Source organism: Daphnia pulicaria, chromosome 4 (assembly GCF_021234035.1).
Source record: "Daphnia pulicaria isolate SC F1-1A chromosome 4, SC_F0-13Bv2, whole genome shotgun sequence".
NCBI lineage: Eukaryota > Metazoa > Arthropoda > Branchiopoda > Diplostraca > Daphniidae > Daphnia > Daphnia pulicaria.
Window position 1 is genome coordinate 13,446,254 of NC_060916.1, and position 23,168 is coordinate 13,469,421.

General features: G+C 40.2%; 1 protein-coding gene across 4 annotated transcripts; it reads left to right on the forward strand.

The window, feature by feature from the left end:
• Positions 1-449: 449 nt before the first annotated feature.
• LOC124336870 lies at positions 450-5,626 on the forward strand. Of its 4 annotated transcripts, XM_046790753.1 has the most exons (13): positions 450-614; positions 692-755; positions 817-923; positions 979-1,198; positions 1,276-1,528; positions 1,595-1,745; positions 1,823-2,069; positions 2,134-3,138; positions 3,221-3,355; positions 3,419-3,534; positions 3,571-3,637; positions 3,703-3,765; positions 3,831-5,626. In XM_046790753.1, the coding sequence occupies exons 1-13, from the start codon at positions 576-578 to the stop codon at positions 5,345-5,347; spliced, it is 3,984 nt and encodes a 1,327-aa protein (XP_046646709.1). In that variant the 5' UTR covers positions 450-575; the 3' UTR covers positions 5,348-5,626. The 4 variants fall into 4 exon arrangements, with proteins under 4 accessions (XP_046646709.1, XP_046646705.1, XP_046646708.1 ...); XM_046790749.1 differs by having other exon boundaries at positions 3,419-3,637; XM_046790752.1 differs by having other exon boundaries at positions 3,245-3,355; positions 3,419-3,637.
• The last annotated feature ends 17,542 nt before the right edge of the window (positions 5,627-23,168 follow it).

Genomic DNA, 23,168 nt, shown 5'->3' on the forward strand with positions numbered 1-23,168 from the left:
CGTCTAATCCCCATATGGGAAATTTAACATGGCAATTGGCAACCATCTCTCCATACCCATGGTATCACGTACTAATTACGTAACACCCCATCACGTCGGTGTCCATTTATCAAGTCCTAGCACGTGACCAACGAATTTTCCTTATCTATAGGCTTTTAAGTTCTTATAGCTTTTCATAGATATATATTCGTTTAAGATCAAGTTAAGGCCTTAAGGGATACAAATTTCCACACGTCAAATTTTGTAGAAATGACACATTAACACCACTCCTGATGCACTGTGGTTTCATATTTAATTCATACGGTCGTTTTAGCTGTTTACACAACCCAATTCATGCCCAATCATGTTGTAATAGATTGAATTTTCGTTCCATAATATATAATTATAAATTCATCTCTAGATGGCATTTATGTCGCATAACACGTTCGAATTCGAATTTACCCGCCATTTAAAATTAGTCTGCTCTTCGTGCAACAGCTGAAAAGCAAAAATCACATGTGCTTCATGGTTCTCGTTCGAGATTTTCTGAAAATTGAATCATATGAGGAAGAGGAACATTATTTGTGTTGTTCATAATGGAAGATGAAGAAAGAATCGTGGCAAAGCGAAGAGTGGTACGTATTCTTAACTGTTAAAATGTCGCACATAGGTTATTTTACGGTAAATTTGATACCTTCACAAACTTTTGTAGTACGACCTTCTCGCAAGATTTGAAAATGATGATTTTAAACTTACCGACTTCAATCCTGAAGCAGGTAATAGCTTTTACACTTTTAAATTTGTATCTTAAACAAAACCATGTTTTCTTTTATGTAATAGAATTACAGGAACCAATGCACATACCATCACAATTGTTTTCTGCGCTAAAACATTGCCAACAACATTGCATTTATGACATGAGCTTTAAAATCTTGAGATACTTGGTAAGCGGTAATAAGTTTGCATATGTTTGCTTAACTAATGTGTGTTCATCGACAGATTGAAAATCAGCAAGTTGGAAAACAATTTTTGTGGAAAATGTTTGTAAATTTTCTACAGAAAGATTGTGCTTTTTTTTTGCCCTTGGTATCAGAGTTTAAAAAAGTATTCTTCAAGTCGCAAAAAGTCCATCATGACGAGTTGCTTCTATTCCACACAGTTCTCCTTTTAAACAAGGAAATGTATGATAAAGCTTACCAAGAAGCTTGCAATTTTACTGGTATATATTTATTTACTTGCTTTTTCTTCTGCATTTATTTTTCTTAATAATTTCTGAATTTTTACTTTTTTTTGTAGCCAGGGAATTATCAATTGAAACCAGTTATTGTGAAACTGCTAAAGCTGCTTCATCAGCTTTACTCATGGGATACAAGACCATTTTGGACTACCGGACTATGGATACTGGTGATGATGAGATGCTCCATGTTATTAAGGAGTCATTCCAACTGCTGTTTACAAAGAAAACCTTTGAGCCTTTGTTTGCTGAACCCTACACTTACATTTTGATGAAGTTGAAATTACAAGAAGAAGCCGAAGCATTTCTTGAGAAGTATATTATGATATACTTTTAAATACAACATACATTGCTAATTGAAAAATGGTGATTTTGTCATAGGTATGTTGAAAAAGAGTCCAAAGGAAATTTCGGAGTCTCTGGTGCCCTTCATGCTTTGAATATAATCAAGTTACATATTCCAAAAGCCAGTCCAAAGCTTACCATCTCCTTCCTTGAAATGATTGCAAACAGAGATATTGGAAATTCAAAGGTGTTTTTATTTAATGTCACATAAATATTTTTAAATTTCTTAAAGGAAACCTCCCATTTTTTTTCTTCCTTTTTTAGATATTAGACCTATGTAAACACTACTTGCATACTCTTAATTCTGCGACTTGCAGTATCTCTGACAATGAATCCGATTGCGGTTCGGATGCAGGCCTCATTTCATTTGCCCCTGAACCCAACGGTCTGAACAAATGCCTAGAATTGATTATGTGCTTTCTAGACGTTTACGTAAAACACGTACCTTCGGCTGTCATCAAAGAAGGATGGAGTATTACGGCCGAAATCCTGAAAAGGATTTGCTTGCAAGGTCAGCTAAAATAACTTTTTTTTTTAAATGTCCATGTTATACGAACTGTTGATACTATTTACAGAGGCGGAAGACTGTTTTCAGTCAATCATAAATCTCTGGCATAATGAAAGAAAAAAGTGGTGGCCCTGCTTTCGCCTTCCTCGCTATGGTTTACCTTCTACTCTACCACCTGATGATGCAGAGTTTTATTCCAACAAGGGTTTTGTCTGCTACGTCTTGGAGTCCCAGTACCACCCATTTGTCGTGAGTCTCATGGAACATCAGGGATGTCATTTGTTGAAGTCTCTGATGGAACAACTACATCATGCCAAGATCAAATTTGACTCGCACATTGAAGCCCTGCAAACAGCTATGGAACCAGTTATTCCAGTACCATTGGTATCAAAGCCAATTGTCCCGCAGATGACCGTAAACAGTCCTCAAACTCAGATGACTCCTTCTCTTTCCAAGTTTAACGCCATAGACGCCGATGCAATAGCGGTAGAGTATCCGAAAATGATGGCAACTTCAAAAATGGGGAAAACCGATTACATCCGAACTGGCAAAATTCATCTAAATACGAGAAAGTTGTTAAAACTTGATATTAGCAATATGATAGCCAAGCGATATAAGAAGAGGAGGACAATCCGCGTCCAAAACAAAGCGCTCCGCATGACCCGTGCGTGGAGATCGGCTACAATATCAACTGGCTCTGTGAAATCTTTTGGATCACTGGATTCTTCCCTGGATGAATGGGAGCATGGCGACAACAACGTAATGACCGATGAGTCACTTTCGCAGGACGGTGGAAATGACAGCACTTCAAAATGGTGTGAACCAAATCCTTGTCAGCCGACTGTAAGTATGTTGGCGAAAAAACGCTGGACAACGTTTGTCGAACACGGAAGATGGGGATCATTCACCGTAGATGATGATGAAAGTGATGAGTACACTCCTCCATCATCAGATGATGAGGATTCGTATTCCGATGAATTTGATGACGAGTTCCAAGATAGTGATGAAGATAGCGATGGCCAAGGAGATACGCCAGAAGTAATTTCTAACAATTATCCTGCATCAATACCTTGTAAGTTAATGCTTTTCTATAGTGTGGCAAAAACAACTTTTTCATTGAATAATAACAATCTGTGTGTATTTATTATCTATAGCTTCTTATCCATCGGTATCACCAGCTTCGTCTGTTTCCGGCTGTTTCACACCCGTCCTGCAGTTTTCCGATTTTCCGAATCCACCACGAGACGTTATCCCCAATGGAGATCACTGTCGTTTTGTGGAATTTGACAGTAAACATAACATTTTATTGTATAACATGTGCCGTTTCCTTTTTAAATTTTTTGTTTTTGCAGGTTTTAGCGTTTGTAGCAACGGTATGAAAGGAGAAATTGATATTAGTGTCGCTCAAGCTATAAGAAAACTTGATATGGACATCCACGCGTCCACTTATCTAGCAGAGCCAGCCGAGATTGATCATGGAGATGAATATGTGGTTGAAGCAGAGATTGTGATACCCGAAGAAGCGTTGGTCCAATCACCTAACCGAAGTGCATCGAACTTTAACAATAGAAGTAATTCAACTACATCCATCTGCTTTCTAGGATTCAAATTTAATTTCTTGTGCGTCTGTTTCAAGGTTTTTCCCGGGATTTTGAGGCTTCAAGTCCAGACATGTTCGCATTTTTTAGCGAAGACGAAGGTACACTAATCACATGTAGATTAGAATTTCAGATTATTTTTATAGCTTGTTTGTTTAAATTTTAGACAAAGATATCTTCGGTGAAGATCAAGAAGGCAATCGAAATAACGATGACAACCACAGGGAGAAAATGAATTCAACGATTCACCAGGAAACATCTTCTCCTGTCGCATCTACGCCATATGTCGTCTCCACGCCTTTAGCCGTTTCTACTCCTATAACAGTAGGCACAAATAAAAACAAAATGAAAATCCTTAAGTCGAAAACCAAGCGACTACGAAACGCCTCCCAGAATAAAACAAATGAACAGTCCCATTCGAGTAAACGTTCTACACCAGGAAGGAAGAAAAAGAGCAAACGCCGAGTTTCGAAATCGTATCGATGGGATATTTCGTTGGTGGATCGAGTGTTGAAAGAATCGCTGAAAGAGTCTCTGCTATCTCAAGATAAATCATCGTCAACTTCCAATTTCGTCCAGCTGCCAACAGTGGAGATTGAAGCAGCCACGGAAGAAGAAGCGTGTAATCAGCCTGGTACCTACAATCATGGAATAGTAGAAGAAACTTTGCTCCCGATTGCTGGTCCTTCTACAGTGAAATCGAGTCCGCCCAAAGCCAAAAGGATGAGTTCCATACACTTGCCGTCTACTTCTATATGGACATCTGATCATATCACCGCTCCCTTAGCCGTTTCTTCTCCTAAAATCGTACGCAAGAGGAAAGAGGAAAAGAAAGTTGATGTCAAATCGAAAAAAGCGCGGTTGGAAAACGCCACCAAGAACGAAACCAACCAACAACCTGCCTCGGACAGCCGTTCATCCGTAAGAAAGAAAAAGAGTAAATCTGGAGTTTCCGAGTCTAGCGATTGGCAATTGGCATTGTTGGATCGTGTGCTAAAAGAGTCCCTGTTATCCGAAGATCAACCATCAACTTCTAATTCGAAACAGCCTACGACAAATGAAACTGTTCCACCTATCGCCGTTACATCTACAAAGAAAAAAGGACAAAATAAAACCAAAAAAGAAATCAACTTGCCGTCTGCTTCTGTTTCGACATCCGATCCCGATCCCATTGCTTCCAAAACCGTACGCAAGAAGAAAGAAGAGAAAAAAGTTGATGTCAAATCGAAAAAAGTGCCTTTACCAAACGCCACTCGAAACGAAACCAACCACCCATCAGCGTCGGACAGCCGTTCATCCAGAAGAAAGAAGAAGAGTGAACCCGGAGTCTCCGAATCGAGCGATTGGCAATTGGCATTGCTGGATCGTGTGTTAAAAGAGACCCTGATGTCCGAGGAGAAACCATCAACTTCTAAAAAATCGAAAAAGCCTTTGAAAGAAAAAACTGTGCGACCTACTGCCGTTAATTCTACAAAGCAAAATAGTAAACCCAAAAAAGCGGTTGCCAAAGGAAACTCACTGGGTGATGCTAGCGCAGCTTTTGATGTTGAAAATGTGGGGATATCTTTACAAATTAAACCAGGCGATGGACAATCCAAACCTCGTCGTGTAACTGCCAGAAAATGCCATGTTCGAGAGAGAGATCCTGATTACCTATCGGCGTCTGAAGGTGAAGCTGTCTAGACTTTGGAATCCGTATCTCGTGTAAAAGGCAAAGCCAATCTCCTTGTTTAAATTCATTCATCTCACGAAGAGAATGTAAATTATTATTCTACACTTGTAAATTCATTATTGGAAGTGGGAACGCGTATCGTGTACCCGTAAATCGTGGTAACACTCAACTCCGCCCTTGAAAGGGGTGAAGTTAATTTGCCATATTCCTCGGATTTACTTATTATTTTAGTGATCCGTTCTGTGTATTTCGTGATTCTTGATCCAGAAATAAAAATGTCGCTCAAATTATATTTTTTTTATTTTACCTTATTTGAATCCAATGTATTTGCTGCTGTAGTTAGGAATCCCAAGTTCTAAATCTGATTGTTAGATGGCGGCAATTTTTGTTTGTTTTTCATTTGACGTTGCTATCGATATTTTCAGAATTTTAATTTATCAATATTTCATTGAATAAAAAGTGTTTATCATTTTTTTTAAATTAACTTAGTCAAATTAAACCCATTAGATACAAATTAATAACCAAAAAAGATTATTTGAAACAATAGAACGTAACGTGAACGCCTATGGTCTAGTGGTTAGCGCGTCCGGTTATTATCGATAAATGGATGAATGGTTTCAGTGATAAAGTCAAATCGCTTTCCCTTGATTTGCGTATGGTCGATCTAGTGTTGTGAATTCACATGACACCCCAGTGAGACGTGTACGATAGAGGGGCCCGTCGGGAATGAAGCAGGAGCCCTCAGAAAAGATTACAGGGGGACCTAGAGTACCTTAAGCGCTTGCCCGCTTAAGAAGGAAGTTTCTCGGCGCTAACGAAGGGGCAAGGTTGCAATTGCATCGCAGCAAGCTTGTCGAATATTCATCGTTTTTACGTGGTTTTTACATGTCTGATCTGCCGAAATTCTTTTTATTGTCTACTTACTAATGACTAATGATTTTAATTTGCTGGAATAGCCTCAAACCGAAAGAACGCGGGCCAAATGAGAAGTTATCGTTTGTCAGTTTAGTGGTTCAAATCTTGCTTATCGCAAAACTTTTTTAAATGGCTAGTTTTGATTACATTACTAAGAATTTGTGTTGGTTTTCCGGATTGTTCACAGATGGCCGTTACTTTCCATTTTGATCAGTTAAATTTCTTACGGATCAAAGCAACAACACAGAGAAATGAAGGTAAAGAAAACAATGCTTAGCGATACTCTAGAATTTTTCGTTTCTTTTCGAAACAGCAATCACCGAAACGTTGTTGACAGGCTCGGGCTCATAGCATTCAGCTCACGTTTAGATTCAGTCTTATATCTTTTTGTCACTTTTCTTTTTCTCCCGGCAATTGTGCTGACGTCTGCGTCCTATTTGATGTAGCGCAACAACAACATCAAAAATAATACAGAAGGAAGAAAAACGAACGTCGAGTTTTCTTGGTGATTCCATTGAACAATTCCTACAATTCTCTCGAGCTGGGTCAAGAGTTTCTTAAGGATGACAAAGTTTGGATAGAAAACAATGAATTAAAGAAGCTTGAATTTGCCTGTCTGATGTTGGTAGATTCTAGATTGTCTCTCAGCCATTTTCAAAATGAAAAGATTCGACCAGTCGCGAATGTCCCATATAAACATCAAGTTGAAATCGATAAAAGCGATACAATCCGAACATCCCCCCTTCTTTTCTTTTTAATTTAGAAGCCGGCGCAACCCAAATTGTTTGGGATCTAAGCCAGCAACGGTTGTCAATAACAAGCGCATATGCCCAGGGTCCCCTGGATCTCCTCTTCTTCTTCTAGTTTCCTATTTTTCAGTCTCTTCTCTCCCCCTCTCGTCTCTCGTTACTCATCGCTCGTAACATTCTTCGTCGTCTCTTGGCTGCCATATAGCACTGTGTGTACTCTCTCTCGTCTGATGTTTCATAAAAGCGAATATATCTTAGCCAGACAAGATACAAGACTCTCTCATCTAGACATTGTTGAACTCCTGTCATACAATGGGCCCCAGCAGCACATATAGGATGCTGCGCTCCCTCTCGCACTTATATCTCCTCCATAATTGATGTATTCCTGTTCTATTAATCATATGCCAACCTGCTCACTTCCCTTCTGGACGCCACCACCCTATATAGCTTCATCATCTTTTAGACGAGAGATATATTTTGGGAAAACTTCTTGGACACAGCCCACCTATTATAACTCTCGAGAAACTTTTCCAAAACTATATTCGCAGTTCGATGTATATCTCTTGCTGGCCATTGTCGGCATTTTGAAATGAATTATAGATATTCGGGACAAGGATCGATTTCAATCAATACTAAAAAAATAAAATGGGATTCAACAAGTGCTGAATAAGTTCAATCGACCGAATCACACATCTACTTAACTCGGCTGAGAGAAAATAAATCAATATACAAAATATAGAAAAAGGATTTGATATAGTATATCGGGGGCCAAAAATATATAGGATAAGAAAGCCAGATTGAGTGTGTGTGTGACTGTGTGGCCGTCTGATGCTGGGCCGTGTTTTCTTTCATCTTGTTGCGCTGGAGGTGTGTGTGGGGGTGAATATAAGAAGGAAGCTTAAAAAGTGGACGACAGACATACGGGAAGAGAGTATAGAAGAGAGAAGAAAACCGGAGCGTGTTGTTATATGCTGCGGAAGAAGCTTATAGACGGCCGCTAGGGAGAACGGCCACGAACCATCGACGGCCAAGAAGGAAGAGGAGAAGGGACTCGGTTGTTGCCGACACTTTCTGACGGCTGCAATCCTACGGGTTGGTGGCATTTCACACTACAACGCTTTTCGATTTGGGCGCCCGTCACTGCGACCTGTTCTCATTTGTTCACATCCATCCCTCCCCTCCCCTTTTCCTATATATGCTGGATACGTTTTGGATAGACTGTTCAAGATGTTTCGCCTTGGCTACATATACCACTATAACATATCAATATGTGTCTAGTATACTGGATGAGCTATAGTATATCCGCTAAAAGTTGGACCTGCTGGATTGCCGGTCCGTTTGCTGGTCAACTCTGTGCGGACTGCGAATGTAATGGATGCTGTGTTTCTTATTTTCCGCCATTTGAGCGGGATTTTCAAAAATCCTTTTCTTTCTATTGAAACCACTTTGATGGCCGCGGATGGGTCGACAAATCGAATTTTAAAAAATCGCTCAAACAACACACACACAGCCAGCCAGCCGGCCAGCAGCCAAGTGACCGTGTGTAAACGGATTAGAGTCGATTAGGCTGCGGGAAGGACGACAGGGGAAAAGTCTAAAGTGAACAATGTGTGTATAGAGACCGCGCGTCTATAGTGAGTTTTTGAAACCCTATAGACAGCCAGCCGCATGTCGAGAATGCAATAGATATAGTAAAGCTAGACAGCGTAAAAGTGTGTAATATATATCTGTTGTGACGATACCAAATCCGTTGTACACATTTGAAGCAATACTCTTAAGTATACTGGACGAGAGTTTCGCTATAAATGACTTTGGGTTGAAAGGCCGAACGAAAGTTAGTAAATCAATCAGAGCTATATAGTCTCTGATGATTGTGATGCGCAGGAACGGGGGAGGGGGGGGGGTTGGACTTGTGTGTTCTCTTCCATTTTATATATTGGATGGGCGGTATAAATCACTTGCAAAAATGATGACACGTCGAGATTGTACGTCAAAATGTCTTTACGGATAGTACACACACACCAGGCGCTGTTAAGGTTCTTTTTGAGCTGTTTGGACGCGGTCCGTGGAAATATATCGCAATTTTTCTATTGCGCCATAGATACTTTGCGGGGTGGGAATATAAGAACTAACCAGCACTTTTCTCCGTTATCTGTAGGAAAAAAAATAATTGACCAACGCCGTTTGTCAAATTCTGAAAGATGGTCAGAAAGGAAATAAGAAAAACAATGGCGACTAGTGTATTTAATTTTATCTGCATTTCAATTTTCTAAGATGCCTGAGAAAAATGTACGAGTTCAATTTGGATGTAATACTTTTGACATATAAACATATAAGAGTCAAAGCTATAATTATGTAGTGCATCCGGCATTCATCTGCTGTGTGGCACACATCCACGCAGTTATAAAATTGTATTGATAAAGCGTTGGCTTTATCTATCCGGCTGAATATAGCCTATACATTTCAACATATATAGCACACAGCCCATTCCGATATCAAACCATCTAAAAAAAATGTCAAAAATAAAAAAAAGTTACAAAGTTGAACACAGTTTCAGCATAACGATGTAAATAGTCTCTATCTAAAACTGCTCACATATTGATACCGTCAGTCTATAACTGAATTTTATTCCGGGCTATATCGTTATATGTGCTTCTACTATATACCTTTTCATCCAACATTCGCCGATATCTATAGGAGTCTAGCTCATTGCAATTGAAAATGTCAAGAGATAAACGACAAGCCACCGTATACACAATTCCAGCTGGGCTCTTTTGAGCAGAGATCCCGTTTATTGGATAGATATATGCGATCGATAATGCTGCGCTCCATCCGTGAAAAAGGAGCGGGAGAAAATTAAAAAAATAAAAAAAATAAAAACACTCTGCTGGTTCACCATATGACTTTGACGCCCGTCAACGACTTTGCTACATACTATAGTACGGTAGCTGTAGTGCCAATATATAGCCGCAGCAATTCGGTTGTCCTCGCTACGGAATTTTGGGAATCTCAATAGAATCAGCTTGTTGCTCATATATAGATGTGGTCGATGTATACTACATCGTAGATATGACACTCTGCAACACACAAGCTCATCATCCCGGAGCGACGGCTTATAAACGCTTGTCTCTGAAAAGAAGTCGCAAGGATGACCACAGGATCCGCAGCAATTGTGTTTAGGGTCATGCTGGCCAAGTCCTATCTACTTTTGGGCTTGTCGAAGGGATAGAGAAAATGAAGGATGGATCCTGACAAAAGATGAAAACTTTTTTTTTCCCCTCTTTTCTCTTAGAAATATACTCGGTCGTATCAATAAGTATATAGGCAATAGGGACGAACCAGCAGCTATATAGACTGCGTATAATATTAGGCGCAACCGAGCCCCAGTTCAGTAGAAACTTGGACATGAGAATCACAGAGGCTTTATTCTATCTCTCCTCCCTCATATTATTATATAAGAGCTGCAGCACTTTTCATATCTGGAGTTGTATAGCCTACGAGGAGTCTTGTGACAAATGTCCGGTCGATATCTACACGAATGTTATAAGACTGTGCGTCTATACGTATAATAATATAAAGAGAATTCATATAAACATCGTCCCGTTTATATATTATATTGTGTATAGATGCTCATGCTGATATGGGGCTGGTGTGTATTTACTAGACTATGTAGACTATACTGCTGCTGTCTATACATTGAGGACGACATTTCATATTGTGTACAACAAGGTTCATCATGAAAGAGAGAGAGAGGGGGGAAAACAAATCCTCAATCTCGCTGAAATGGCTCGACTCAATAAACCCCAGCACAGTTCTTTTATTTCTATTGAGCACTGATAAAAATAAGAAAAAGGGCTACACACAGGGCGAACGCGCGCTCTTTCACAGCTGATCGATGCCGAGAGTTTTGAAAAATTTCTCTTACGTCAAATGTCGACATGTCTATAGTACTCTCACGACACAAGCCAGGCAGCTATAGCAGACACGAAAAACTAGCTCAATCAAGTGGCGCTATGCAGACGTGATCAATCTGCCAATCGGAAAGAAGAATAAAAGAATTGTAAAAACATTTGGGTGCTGCTGCTGCTGCTGGGGGGGAGACAGATACAATCACTGATGTGCATATTATATTCCACGGAAGAAAAAAAATGAAATGACAAAAAAGAATAAGCAGCAAAGAAAAAGGGCCCATTTTGATTTATATACAAAAAGAACGCGGTAATATAGCCGGAGGGTGGCGCCAACTCCAAAAAAGTTCGCGTAGATTTTTATGGGTGTGATGCGGAGCACAGATCGTTGACCATGGAGCTGCGCCCCATATCGATACGACTGTCTCTTTTGTGACAAAAGAACAGCACATCCAGCAGCAGGGGTCTATAAGGAACACGCACTGTGAAGAAAGTGAAGAGGACAGCCAAGAAGAGAAAAGGGAGAATAAGTGCCATAGAAAAGAGTCAACGAGGAGGGTGTGCTGCTGCTGGAGAACCAGCCCACCGCCATATACACATAGAGAGTCAATAATATTCTATCTCTCAGAAGTATCTAGCGTCTCTACACACTGTGTATATCATATAATAGTCACTGGGAATCATATAAGTGGTCATCTTGAAACGCCCCGACTCTCTCTACACAGTCTATAGCCACAAGCTCGTGTCTAACGTGACTGGATGGCAATGCTCACTGTAGCCTACTGTAGTATGTCATAATTCCAGCAGACGAACCCACACCCAACAAAAGGGGGAGGGGGGCCTATTATTATGTAGACATTAGACGCCGTCGAGTTATTATTATTATTCAGTCTTTCTTTATATACTATTCTTACATGATGTGTAGCTTCTCAAAATAAAAGTGGCTGTTAATGACCTGTGATGTATATAGGATGACATCCATTCCAACACCACATTATATTTAATGATGCGTGTATTATACACTTGTTTGGGAGTCTGATCTTTTTATCGCGCGCGCTGCATATGATAAATCATTTGATCGATGGTATTGATTTGAAAAATAGGCGAATATTTATATCATTGGTTATTTAATGAGATTGCCATTCGTTCCGTCGATTTAACGCATCTATAAGACTATAACTGTGTAGTTCAGATATAATACAGTTTGCGCCGTACATAATTTAACGTTAGAGAGAGACCCTGAGCTGCTGGTTGGTGGTTGGGTATATGTATTATATTATGTGTATAAGGCTTTTATATTATGTCTAAACATTTTGATCCCTTTCCTCTGAGAATTGACACAGAGAGACCGTTTGCAATCAACGTTCCGCGCTTTTCAAACACGGCACGCGCACCAGAGATCCTTAGAGTCCGCGTACAGCTAGCTCTCTAGACGGCAGAGACTTCTTTGCCATGTACAATACAGCAGAATATACTCTCGATTCGTCCGTTTACTTGCCCGTCCTTTTTGTGTGTGTAGACCTTTATCATTTATTTTTTTTTCCCCCGTTTCTGCTGTGTGATATTCCCATTTTCTTTTATTGATACGATTCATTTGATTCGTATCTGGCGCTGCTGCACAGAGAGAAATAGACAGTACGTACATAGATGTTTGCCGGGAAAATCAAAAATTGTTTGTTCAATCGCTATACAGCATCCGCAGCTTCGAAATCAAATGAAAGACGATACTACCCGGCCATTCGTTCAGACTCTATGTATTTATTTACGTTGTAGTGCAATAAAAAGATTTGCTCTTTTATTTTATTTTTTTTTTTAAAGAGGAGGGAGGGGAGGACAGCACACAGAAGAGTTTATTGATTATGACGAAAAGGCATTTCATGTAATATGTACTCTTGCAGTCTATTGCTATCCCCACACACATTTCGAAAAAAAAGGTCTAAATATTTTTCTTTTTTTCGTGAATAATCTGAGATTGGGCCTGAGAAAAAAAATAATAATAATGTTTTTTTTTCCAACCATTGTCATCATTTGTAAAAAAAGGAATTTTCGGAAATGTTTTTATCCGATTGATGGGGGGGGGTTTTCTATTTTTTTTTTTTTTTCATTGCTTGTCCACAATGAAAATAAGTATATATATACGTCAACGTCACGGATCCAATCACGGTAATGCTGCGTGTGCTGCTGCTCCCGCGAAGAAAAGAGCTAGAAAAGTATCTCTCTGCGCGTATTATAAGAATGCAAGGAGAGAAATGAGAAGAAGACGAAGCTAGAAGCTAGAAGAGAGAGCAAAATATTGCAAAGTGGGTCGTGCATATAGTCAGGCAGTCCACCGTTGATGTAGCAGCTAGCTATACTATATACAATACAAGAGAGAGAGTCTATATAATATAATACACTTTGAACTTGCTGAGAGAGAATCTATCTATCTATCTGGCTGCCGGGCTGGCTTGGCTGGATGGTGGGAGTTTTACGCACGCTCACATCTTCCAATCAGACTGATCGATTCTTTACATACACAATACTATGTACTACTGCACATATAGTGTATATATAACGTCTGTCTATGTATATAATTCAATGCTTCCTCTATTCAGATTGATATTGGATAGATTGTATAATGAAAGAAACAGTGTGTGTAACCAAGGTTCACTGAAAAGGGCGTAGGCCATGTTATAGAGCTGAGCGCTAAAGCAATAACTTATTGGTCCCTGTGTTTACCTGCTCGACCACGCACCTGGTATACTACTCCAAAGTAGATCTATAATACAATCTACTTGATTTTCGGTTATATCTGGCTGTACCTTTATACCCACAAATGCCATTCGCCTATTATCAATTCTATGCATTGACAATCACTATAGATGTCGAACGACTAAAATCCTCGGTTCTATATAATAAAATGGCAGAATTTGATGACGTTTGTGTGTACCCTGGAGTTTTGTTGCAGGGGTTCATACAGCAGCGGCAATGCTGCTGCCGCTGCTGCTGCTGCTGCTGGCCGACGTGCATGTATATTTGATTACCTTTTCAAGGGGAAGTTGCTTAATTTAAATCTGAAACTAATTGGATTTGATGTGTATTATAGCGAGAGCGGAGCGCGTGTAACGAGAGTGCTGGCGCTCTCAAGTGGTTGGCATAAAGAAACCCGAGTGGACGGGCGGGCTTTTTGAACAACAACATGTTCATATACGTCTATGTACGCGTACTATGTTTATACATATATATAAGAGGAGAGACTGGCGGGCGACAGCAAAGAGCAGCTATGAGGAATAAGAATGGGTGCGCTTCATCCATGTTTGAATATCTTCTCGGATGTCCGATGTTTGAACTGTGTGTGATGGGCGCCAACACCAGGAGCAACGGCTGGGCAAACTGCCATCACACACACATCACACACATATAGCAGCAGCCAAAGGAGAGAGAAAAGACAAACAGCACTCTTCTCTCGTGTCTCACGCGCGCGCATCTACGGCAGCAGTCTAGGCTACGCACTGGCTTAATAACGATTTAAAGATGCGACAGATGACGGCCATTAGTCGTGGGAAAAAACAAACAAGGTCAGTCAACACCAGCCCCGTCATTTCCTCCTCTTTCTTCATCTTTTATTTTAGATTTTCCAGCAGTTGGAATTTGTTGGTTTTTCCAAGTTCCTTTTTCACTGATGGCAGGGCGAGCGCCATTTTTGAACGGAACTCGTCTCAGCTTATCTCGGCTAAAAAGAAATAAAATAAATAAAAGGGACGATACCGAGAAAATAAAAGATTCTTAGAAGCTAAAAGAAAAATGTTAAGAAAAGAAATAGAGCCGGAGAAAAGAAGAAGCTATATAGGCTAGTAGTGCTTATACAACTCAACCGTTTCACTAATCTATCGCCCGATTATTTCGTGAGGCCAGAAACCCATACACACATCAGACCTGCGCCCCCTGATGTAACTGTAGAGCGACGCACAAGCCGTTCAAGCGCAACATTTATATCAAATCCTCCGGCCCTTTTCCGCAAAAATGTTCAATCTTATATACAAACCCCTACCCGCACTCATCTGCTGGATTTTAGAAAAAGAAATATCGAACTGAACTTGTGTTATAAAGAAACGCCGGGAGCGCATTCAAATTCGGTTCAACTATTACTATATATACAATCTGTGCTGTGTATAAATAACGTCGTTGGCTCGTCTCTAATCGAAATTGAAACATCAAATCGATAGCGTAATAGCATATACATAGGTGTAATTAAAAAGAGCTTCTTGCCAACCCCCGGGCTGAGTATTTATAAATAAAAAATATGGCAATATGTCATTTCAATATCTCTGCGGGTTATTTTTTTGAGGGGGGGGGGGGAAAGTGATTGAGTTGTTCACGTAATCGGAACGGCGTGCTGTGGCGACGTGAGTTTTCCTTCGAGAAATATATTTACAATATTTTTCAATCGATTTGCGACCGAAAGTTGATGATGGGCGAACATATATAGCTGCCGCTGGGCGGAGCAAATCCGCACTCGCCGGTTGACTGGATGTGTGGCTGGCGCCCGGCAGCATACGCCATCATCAGATTTTGGAAATGAAATCATCCCTCTTCTTCTTATTATCGCTCTTTTTTTCTTCCCTGTGAGCGCCAAGGAGGAGCTACATATAGGAGCTGGAAGAAACATGGAAATGTACTCGAAGCTTCGATCGCTTTGATAACCAGCAGCACCTCTCTCACTCTGTTTCTGCTGTTGCTCCCCTCGGTTCCTCCTCATTCGACACGACATAGATTCATAGAGTGCCGCGTGAATCATCCGTCACAACCACCACCACCAAGTGAGTGTGCGAGATTCCAGTCCATCACTATAGACTGGAAAATAAGAAAATCTGTGTGAGGCCTAGCTAGCACGTATAAGATCTACATTACACAACATTTCTATATTTGGATGTATAATACCTTTAGTTGGCTATAGAGAGACTTTTGCGCAATCGATGGCGTAGGGCTGTATCTCTACTACTATGTAACGAATTGCTTTCTCTAATGCAACTGACAATCCTGATCGGGGCTATATTTCCCCACACACATTCTCTTATTGTGAATTTTTCTGTTTTAATCTTGTCGCTCTTTTATTTACCTCACATTTATTAAGAGTTATATTAGAGCCTGGATTTTATGGGTTACATAAAGATTCAAGGAATCATTGATTCTGTATATACGTGGTTGCCTATCTCATCAGCTTTTCAGACTGCGCTGCTGCTGATGATGATTAAAAGTGATGGAACTGCTAACATGAGATTCGCCACCGTTTGATAGCCATTGATTTCCGTCGAGGTTATACCGGGCTAATTGGCGTCCATAAGGAACGACTATAGCACACGCATTAACAGCCAACGGCAGGATTGCCGCGAACTTAGTAGCAAACGCTTGATGGTGGTATATTTCTTGTCTATACGATTTCACCACCGTGTGTTCTACTTAGCTAGCAGCCAGTCGTTTCATTTCCTCTAGGGAAAGATTTATCAAGATAATAGTGTGGCGGACTTCTTCTTCAACTCATTCCACGTGTGCTATTAGCTGCCTGCAGCCAGCAGGAGCCGATCGAATATATTCCAGCGTCTGGAATTGGGTGATAATATAATCATTGATTCGTTTGCTGATTTAAATCATCGCCAAACTATGCTCCGCTGAGGGGAAAGAAGATATTTTCCAGGAGGAAATAATAGTATTATAGCTCGTCTTACCACCTTTTGAGTTCAAGCAGCGACCGAAATGAACCCATTAGTTGATTGGCGCCGATTGAAACGCGCGCGCTGCCATCTTATTATTATTATTATAAATACCCAAAGTGATTCTTTTCTATTAGTGTGTGTATAAAAATCATCTGTGATGGATGAGCTATATATGCGCGGATGGTGTGTGACTGGGAAACCCGAATAAGAAAAACAGCTGCTGGATTGTCACGACTTGATTTTCTTTCTTTTTCTATATAAATAATCTAAAAGATGTGGAAATTTGAGCTTTTTCTTTTCACAACTGCCGATGAGATTCCCGGGAGGAATCGCTTCTTTTTCCCGCGAGTCTATGCGTGACGGAAGAGCATCACAGTCACAGTCAGCAGCAGCAGCCAGCGGAGAGAGAATGGAAAAGGGTCTTCTCGTCTCTTCATCTTTTTTTGGAGGACACAAACGATGAGAGAGAAAGAAGAAGAAGAAGAAGAACGGGAACGAGTGTATATGAGATGGTTAATTAGACGACCGGAAGAGGAGAACAGCTCGAAGAAGAAAAGAAGAAAGCTTTCTTGGGAAAAGAAAGAGATATATAATGAAAAATTAAGGAAAAAGTCAAAAGAGATAAATAGAAAAAGAAGAGCCCCCCAAAAAAGAAAACAAATACACAGCAGCAGCAGTCGGATGGAATTGAGAGCAGCAGCAGCAGACGGACGACTCTTTCATCTCTTAATGCAAGGCGGCTGCTGATTGCAGGTTATATATTTTCCGCGCCCGAGAGTGTGCTCTGTGTGTGTATAGTCTATCTAAAAAAAATGTGTCTTCATGATGAAGGGCTTTGGACTATAGATATAAGAGCGAAAATAAGGGGGTTATCATCATCCCAAATGAAAGGGTGGTGCCGATTTATAATGCGTACGTATAGCTTCGAAAGGGGGATCAACCATAATTATACACAGACTATATCCAACATGGCAGAAAAGGCCAGATAATAATAGCCCAATCCGAAATAAATACAGCCATAGAATAAGAAGAGCGATGGACAAAAATAAGTATAAACGAAAAGGGTTTATAAAGTTAGACTAATGTTTTGCCATATACGGTATAGATAAATAAGAAGAAGAAAAAAAAAAGATATTTAACGTCAACTTAAAGAAGGTTAGATTATTTAGAGTGAAGTCCTATAACTCCCAAATGGACTGATGAGGAAGCCTTATAGTATGGAGGGCGAAGGTGGGGGGTGCCAAGTCGATTGCCCGAAGGGAGCAAAAGTTCCCTCCACATCACGACGCCCTCTGACTCAAACGTATAACCGTATATAGTTATATACAGTCCCAATATACAAGTAGACAATATAGGGGGAGACCCCAACATAGGAATATATAAGGTACAGCTAGTCTCCAATTGCATATCGCCGTTGACCCCACCCATTTCATTTTCTTTTTTTCCCTCAAATGTCGTCGGGGTCAATCGTGTTTTCTATAATCAAACGAACGGCAGCAGCGCATGTCGTCCGCACCGGCTGTGTCCCTCATCGCAACAACAACAACAGCAAAACAACAAATTGATTTCAAGATAACAATACTATGGGAAATTATGCGAATAAAGCAAATTAGTTTGATCATTTCAGGTCTTTAAAAAGATAAATAAGCTTTACTATTAAGTCCATTCATGCTGGTGATGCACTACAAACTGTGTGTGTGTTATAATGTATAGATTACCCGCACGTATAGGTATATTCCCCGTCTAAATATTATAAGAGCGACGAGAGAGAGTTCCGGTTTGTGCATCGCTTGTTTTAATAATGCACTACGATATGCGGCCCTCTCTGCTGAAGCCAATTAGGCTAGATCTGCTTGTCATATGCACATTGATATAACGCGCGTATATAGCATAATTATACGGTGAAGAGGGGGTCAATGTATGGAACGCACTATGCACTCTCAAGATCCTGATTGAGGACAACTATACACACACAGTAGCTGATATAGCTAGATAGCTACATTATAACCATTCCAGGAATGGCAGTATAGCACAGTGCTGTGCGCATCTCAGAGAAAATCAACTTGCTGCTGCGCTATCTACTTGGCGCTTTTGCCAACTTCTTCGCATATTATTGTGTGACGACGATGCTGCTGCCTATTATTATTAGATCACGAAGCCTTTGTCGTATTAATTTAATTACATAACCTGTTCGTATAATGACGGTGACAGTTAACTTATTCTTATATCGTCAAGGAGTTTGTGCGGGGTCTTTAATCATTCGCGGCTATACCAAAATTTAAATTCAACATACATATACTGTACATCCTCGTTGGTTTTTCGTTTCGTTTGCTGGCGAGCCGCACCCTCATCCGGCATCTAATTGGAAGTGGGTCGGGCTGCTTTCCAGTGAATATCTTACATGTTTATTAGATGCTATATAGTGTGTTTCATTTGAGAAGAACGCTACCTGACTCGGACAAGTGCTTCAATCCCAGGGCCTTGATAAGCCCCGTCAAGCGCCCACTCAATTCTCCTTTTATATTATAAGACCAAAGGGGAGGTCACACAGGCGGGTTCTTTCGGCTCATAGTGTACATTTGAATTTTTTTATCTTTTTTTATTTTATTTTGGTTTATTTTTCTTGCTCTGTTGCATATTATAACAAACCGTTGGAGTGCGCTGGTTTGGGTTTTTTTTCAGACTCGTCTTCATTACAGCAAATGACCTGCGGCATCGTTATATATACATATAAATATACGACATGTATATATCTTCATTGTCTCGGGATTGGATATCTTGAAAGAGTGCAGCACCCAACTCGCTGACCGTGGATTATAGTGGGCTCACTCTTATTTGGCCATAGACTTTGTGTTGTGTAATTATAAAAGACTAGATATAGATATAATTATAAGAAATGAAGATTTATAATTCAAAGGAATCAAATCAGGATGGATATTATAAAGAGTGTCGACATATAGCCTACTAACTCTATAGCACATAACATTTTACATCGTGTATTTAATATTAGTTCACAGGAAACGCCGTGTATTGCAATTGGATCGGACTTGATTGAACCAATTAGCGCGAAGCCAACACAAAAACGATCGTCTGCTGCTAGCTGTGCCGCTCCCGGGCTTATATATATATATATACAGTATATCGTATTCCTGGCGACGTCAAATGATGGCTATTAAAGCAAGTTAGTGTTTGATACATCAACCTCCTCGCACACGTCGTCGTCCCCTTATCATTCGACGGTCTCCATAGCAGAGATCGAATCTATTGGACCTTATAAATGTCTTGCACTTTGTGCTGAAAGGGCGAAGAGATCAAGTCAAACTTGATATTGTCTTGTATATTATTAGGCATCGAACGACAAAACACCATCGGCATGATGAGATACGGAGCGCGAAAAAGACATGTCCCAATTAAATGTGATGCGATATTATGTAGGACAAAGACTGTATGATGCGCTTGCCATTGTATGTAAAGGATCCTTATTATACGGTCAAATGTACACAGTTGATGTGGAAATAAGTATAGGGATATTTGAGGCGACCATTTAAGATCGCCAGGACAAATTAATTGCGCCCAATTGAGTTTCACACCTGATCGAATAAGACAAAGTTGGACTTTTGGTTGTTTTCTTTTCCTGGATGCATTATACATATTGTATATAATAACTTGTTCCTGTTTATTGGTATAAGTTTATTATAATGAACAAGAAGTTGAAATCGTAGAAATAGTCCAAGGGAAATTAATAGAAAGTTTTCGCCAGAAGCAATCGCAAACTTTATCAAGTCGGAAAATCATTTTGGAAAATAAAAATGTTTTCTCCGGCCCGAAATAACTAAATGGCTAATTAACAATTATATTAGACTGACAAATAACAAGGCTTTTATGTTTCATTAGTACCGGGTATTATTTTTAACAAGGAATTTCAAAAGGAAAAATGCGGATACAAATATGAGTTGGCCGTGCATCATATCGTTCATTTATTATTTTCCACATCTCTGTATTAGCTAGTTTTCTTTCGAATTCTTTTCTATTTAATTCCATTTAATAAAATTTACTAGACTTTTTTGGACGGAAACATTTTATTCCGGATAATTGGATCATTTGGGTCAAATATCAATCGCGCTCAATTGAGTTTCACACCTGATCGAAGACTATAGCATCAAGTTCTATGATGCTTCCCGTGAATATCTTTAACTTTTATGTATAGATTCATCCATAATAAACTTGCCCTGATGCCCGCAGGTGTACAGAAACAAGAAAGTTGAAATCCCCCGAAGTATAAAAACAAAAAAAGAAATGATGTCACAAAAAATCAATTGGAGAATTCCCGCAAGAAGCAATCCGCAAAATTGTCCTTCCGTTTCACTGGGTCGACTAACAAAGATGCTGTCGCTTCCAGGATGCTTGTTATATGTCTAGAAACAGCTGATGCGTCATCCAATGTGTCCTGTGTGATTGTCTACCAAACATACAGACGGTTGGAGAAATATCTCATACTATAAATTGATATCTCCAACTATAAATTGCCACATAATAATCCCAGCATACTCATTTGACCTATTTCTCTTTTTATTTCCCCCCGCACCTAATTGTAACAAGATCTTGGACGTCTATACCCTCAAGGAAATGACGCACTTTGCATCCATATGTTGGCGTGCATAATCAGAGACGTATTCAACACATGTTCTTTCTTCTTCTTCCTGATAATTTATATTAGGCCTATTACGTCTATAGGCTACGCACCGACCGTAATAAGCGGCCCTATTGTATTAATCAATTCCACCAAGAATATAATACGATTGATTTGTGTCTGTCAACACCGTCAAACTACATCACGTGTCTAGATGTAGGCCTATAGATAACGCGTCACCAAGGATTATTATTATAGGTTTGCCGACGACTAACTAAGTTTCTACATTTCCTATGACAGCGCTGGCGCAGGAAAAAAGAATAACGAGAGCATTTGTACGGTAGCATCATGCGCGCATTCTTATACAATTCATCAGCAGATAGATGTATAGTTATAGATGTGCGTATAAGACCTAAATCTATCTACACCGTCATCCTCCGCGCTTCTAGAATTTAAAAAATAAATAAATAATGAGATGAGATGACGGAAGAAAAGTTCCGACGACAAATGGTTTCACGCCTTTGGTTATGTGTGCGCTATAGATGATTATTATTTTTTTTCGCATTCTCATCTATGTATAGAAACCTATAACGATGTGGAAAAAATAGAGTCGCCGTGTAGAGTTTTCACCGCGTCAAGCGCATCATTTATCCCGCAAAAGCCGCGCGCTGATGGAAATCTATACTATATAAAAGAAAAGAATAGGGGGAAAAGTTTTGTGACAAGCACCGCAGTCGGCGGCCCTTTTTTGTCCGATTCTCTATCTCAGGGCCTCAGCACCCAGCACCCAGCAGAGGCCACATCAGCTAGCACAATCTTTTATTATAAAATATTCCATCATGCTGGTCGTCTAGACGAGTGTGCCATTGTGAGCGGGGGTGGGAGGCTATGTTCATCGTCCATCAGTCTTGAGACGATGAGTGCGCTGTGCATTAATAGTCAGCAGCTAGAAGAGAGAGTCTTACATTCATTCGCTAGAGCTGCTTAAATTCTTCTACACAGCAGCCAGCGACAAATAGACGACAAAGTTCTGTGCAAAAGGCGTCCATATGCTCGTGAATTTTCATCCCCCCACCCCCACACATACATACACTCTTGTTGACACGAAACCCTCCATCTGAATCCCTATAACGTTCATATATGTAACATCGGATGTAGCTATATATTCGGCGCGCGCGGTTTTTTCGTATTTTTATTTTTACCGTCAATCGCGCGCTTGTGATTCATATCTTGTATCTTGTATATTAGCCCTCAACTGCAGCAACGTGTGTTTAATATACCGCAAGTCAAAGTTTCGCCCTTTTCAATGGACATGTATATAGTATAGACGGAAGGGATGGGCTTATTGGCCTATAGGGTTTTATTGACACAAACACAAACCGTCAGCCATATACCCAAAGGCTTTCTATATATATGATGCCGAGGGATGACAGCATTTTTGGTTGATTGAAACGCGACTTTGCGTTGACTTGGCCTTTTTTATTATTTCGTCCTCCGCGAGCTGTGGACGAGTCTTCCCGAAAAACATTCCATATCTTGACATAGTATATTATGTCGATTTTCCTGGGAAATGCGCGGTCGCCCGGAATGGTTTGATATAGAATGTTGTGTGGATGGTTTGTCAAAACGTGTCCTCCTCCGGTTGCGATGATCAATCCAGTTCTCCGTGAAACACAGCCAGACGTCTGCGTTGTGTTTTACTATTCACGCGTGTATTCTAATATCCATCATATGGCACATCTATAAATCTAAACACCCAAACTCTCTCGCGGGGTGAACACAGCAGCAATAGGAATGATGCACTGTGTGCTCTGCTCCACCACACACACTTGTGCTGCGCTCTGGTCTGCTCCTACTCCTGGGATAAGAGGGGGCGGGTTGGGAGTGAATATAAAAAGGGCCGAACGTAAACGCCGGAAAGCTCAGTCAGCGCCCGA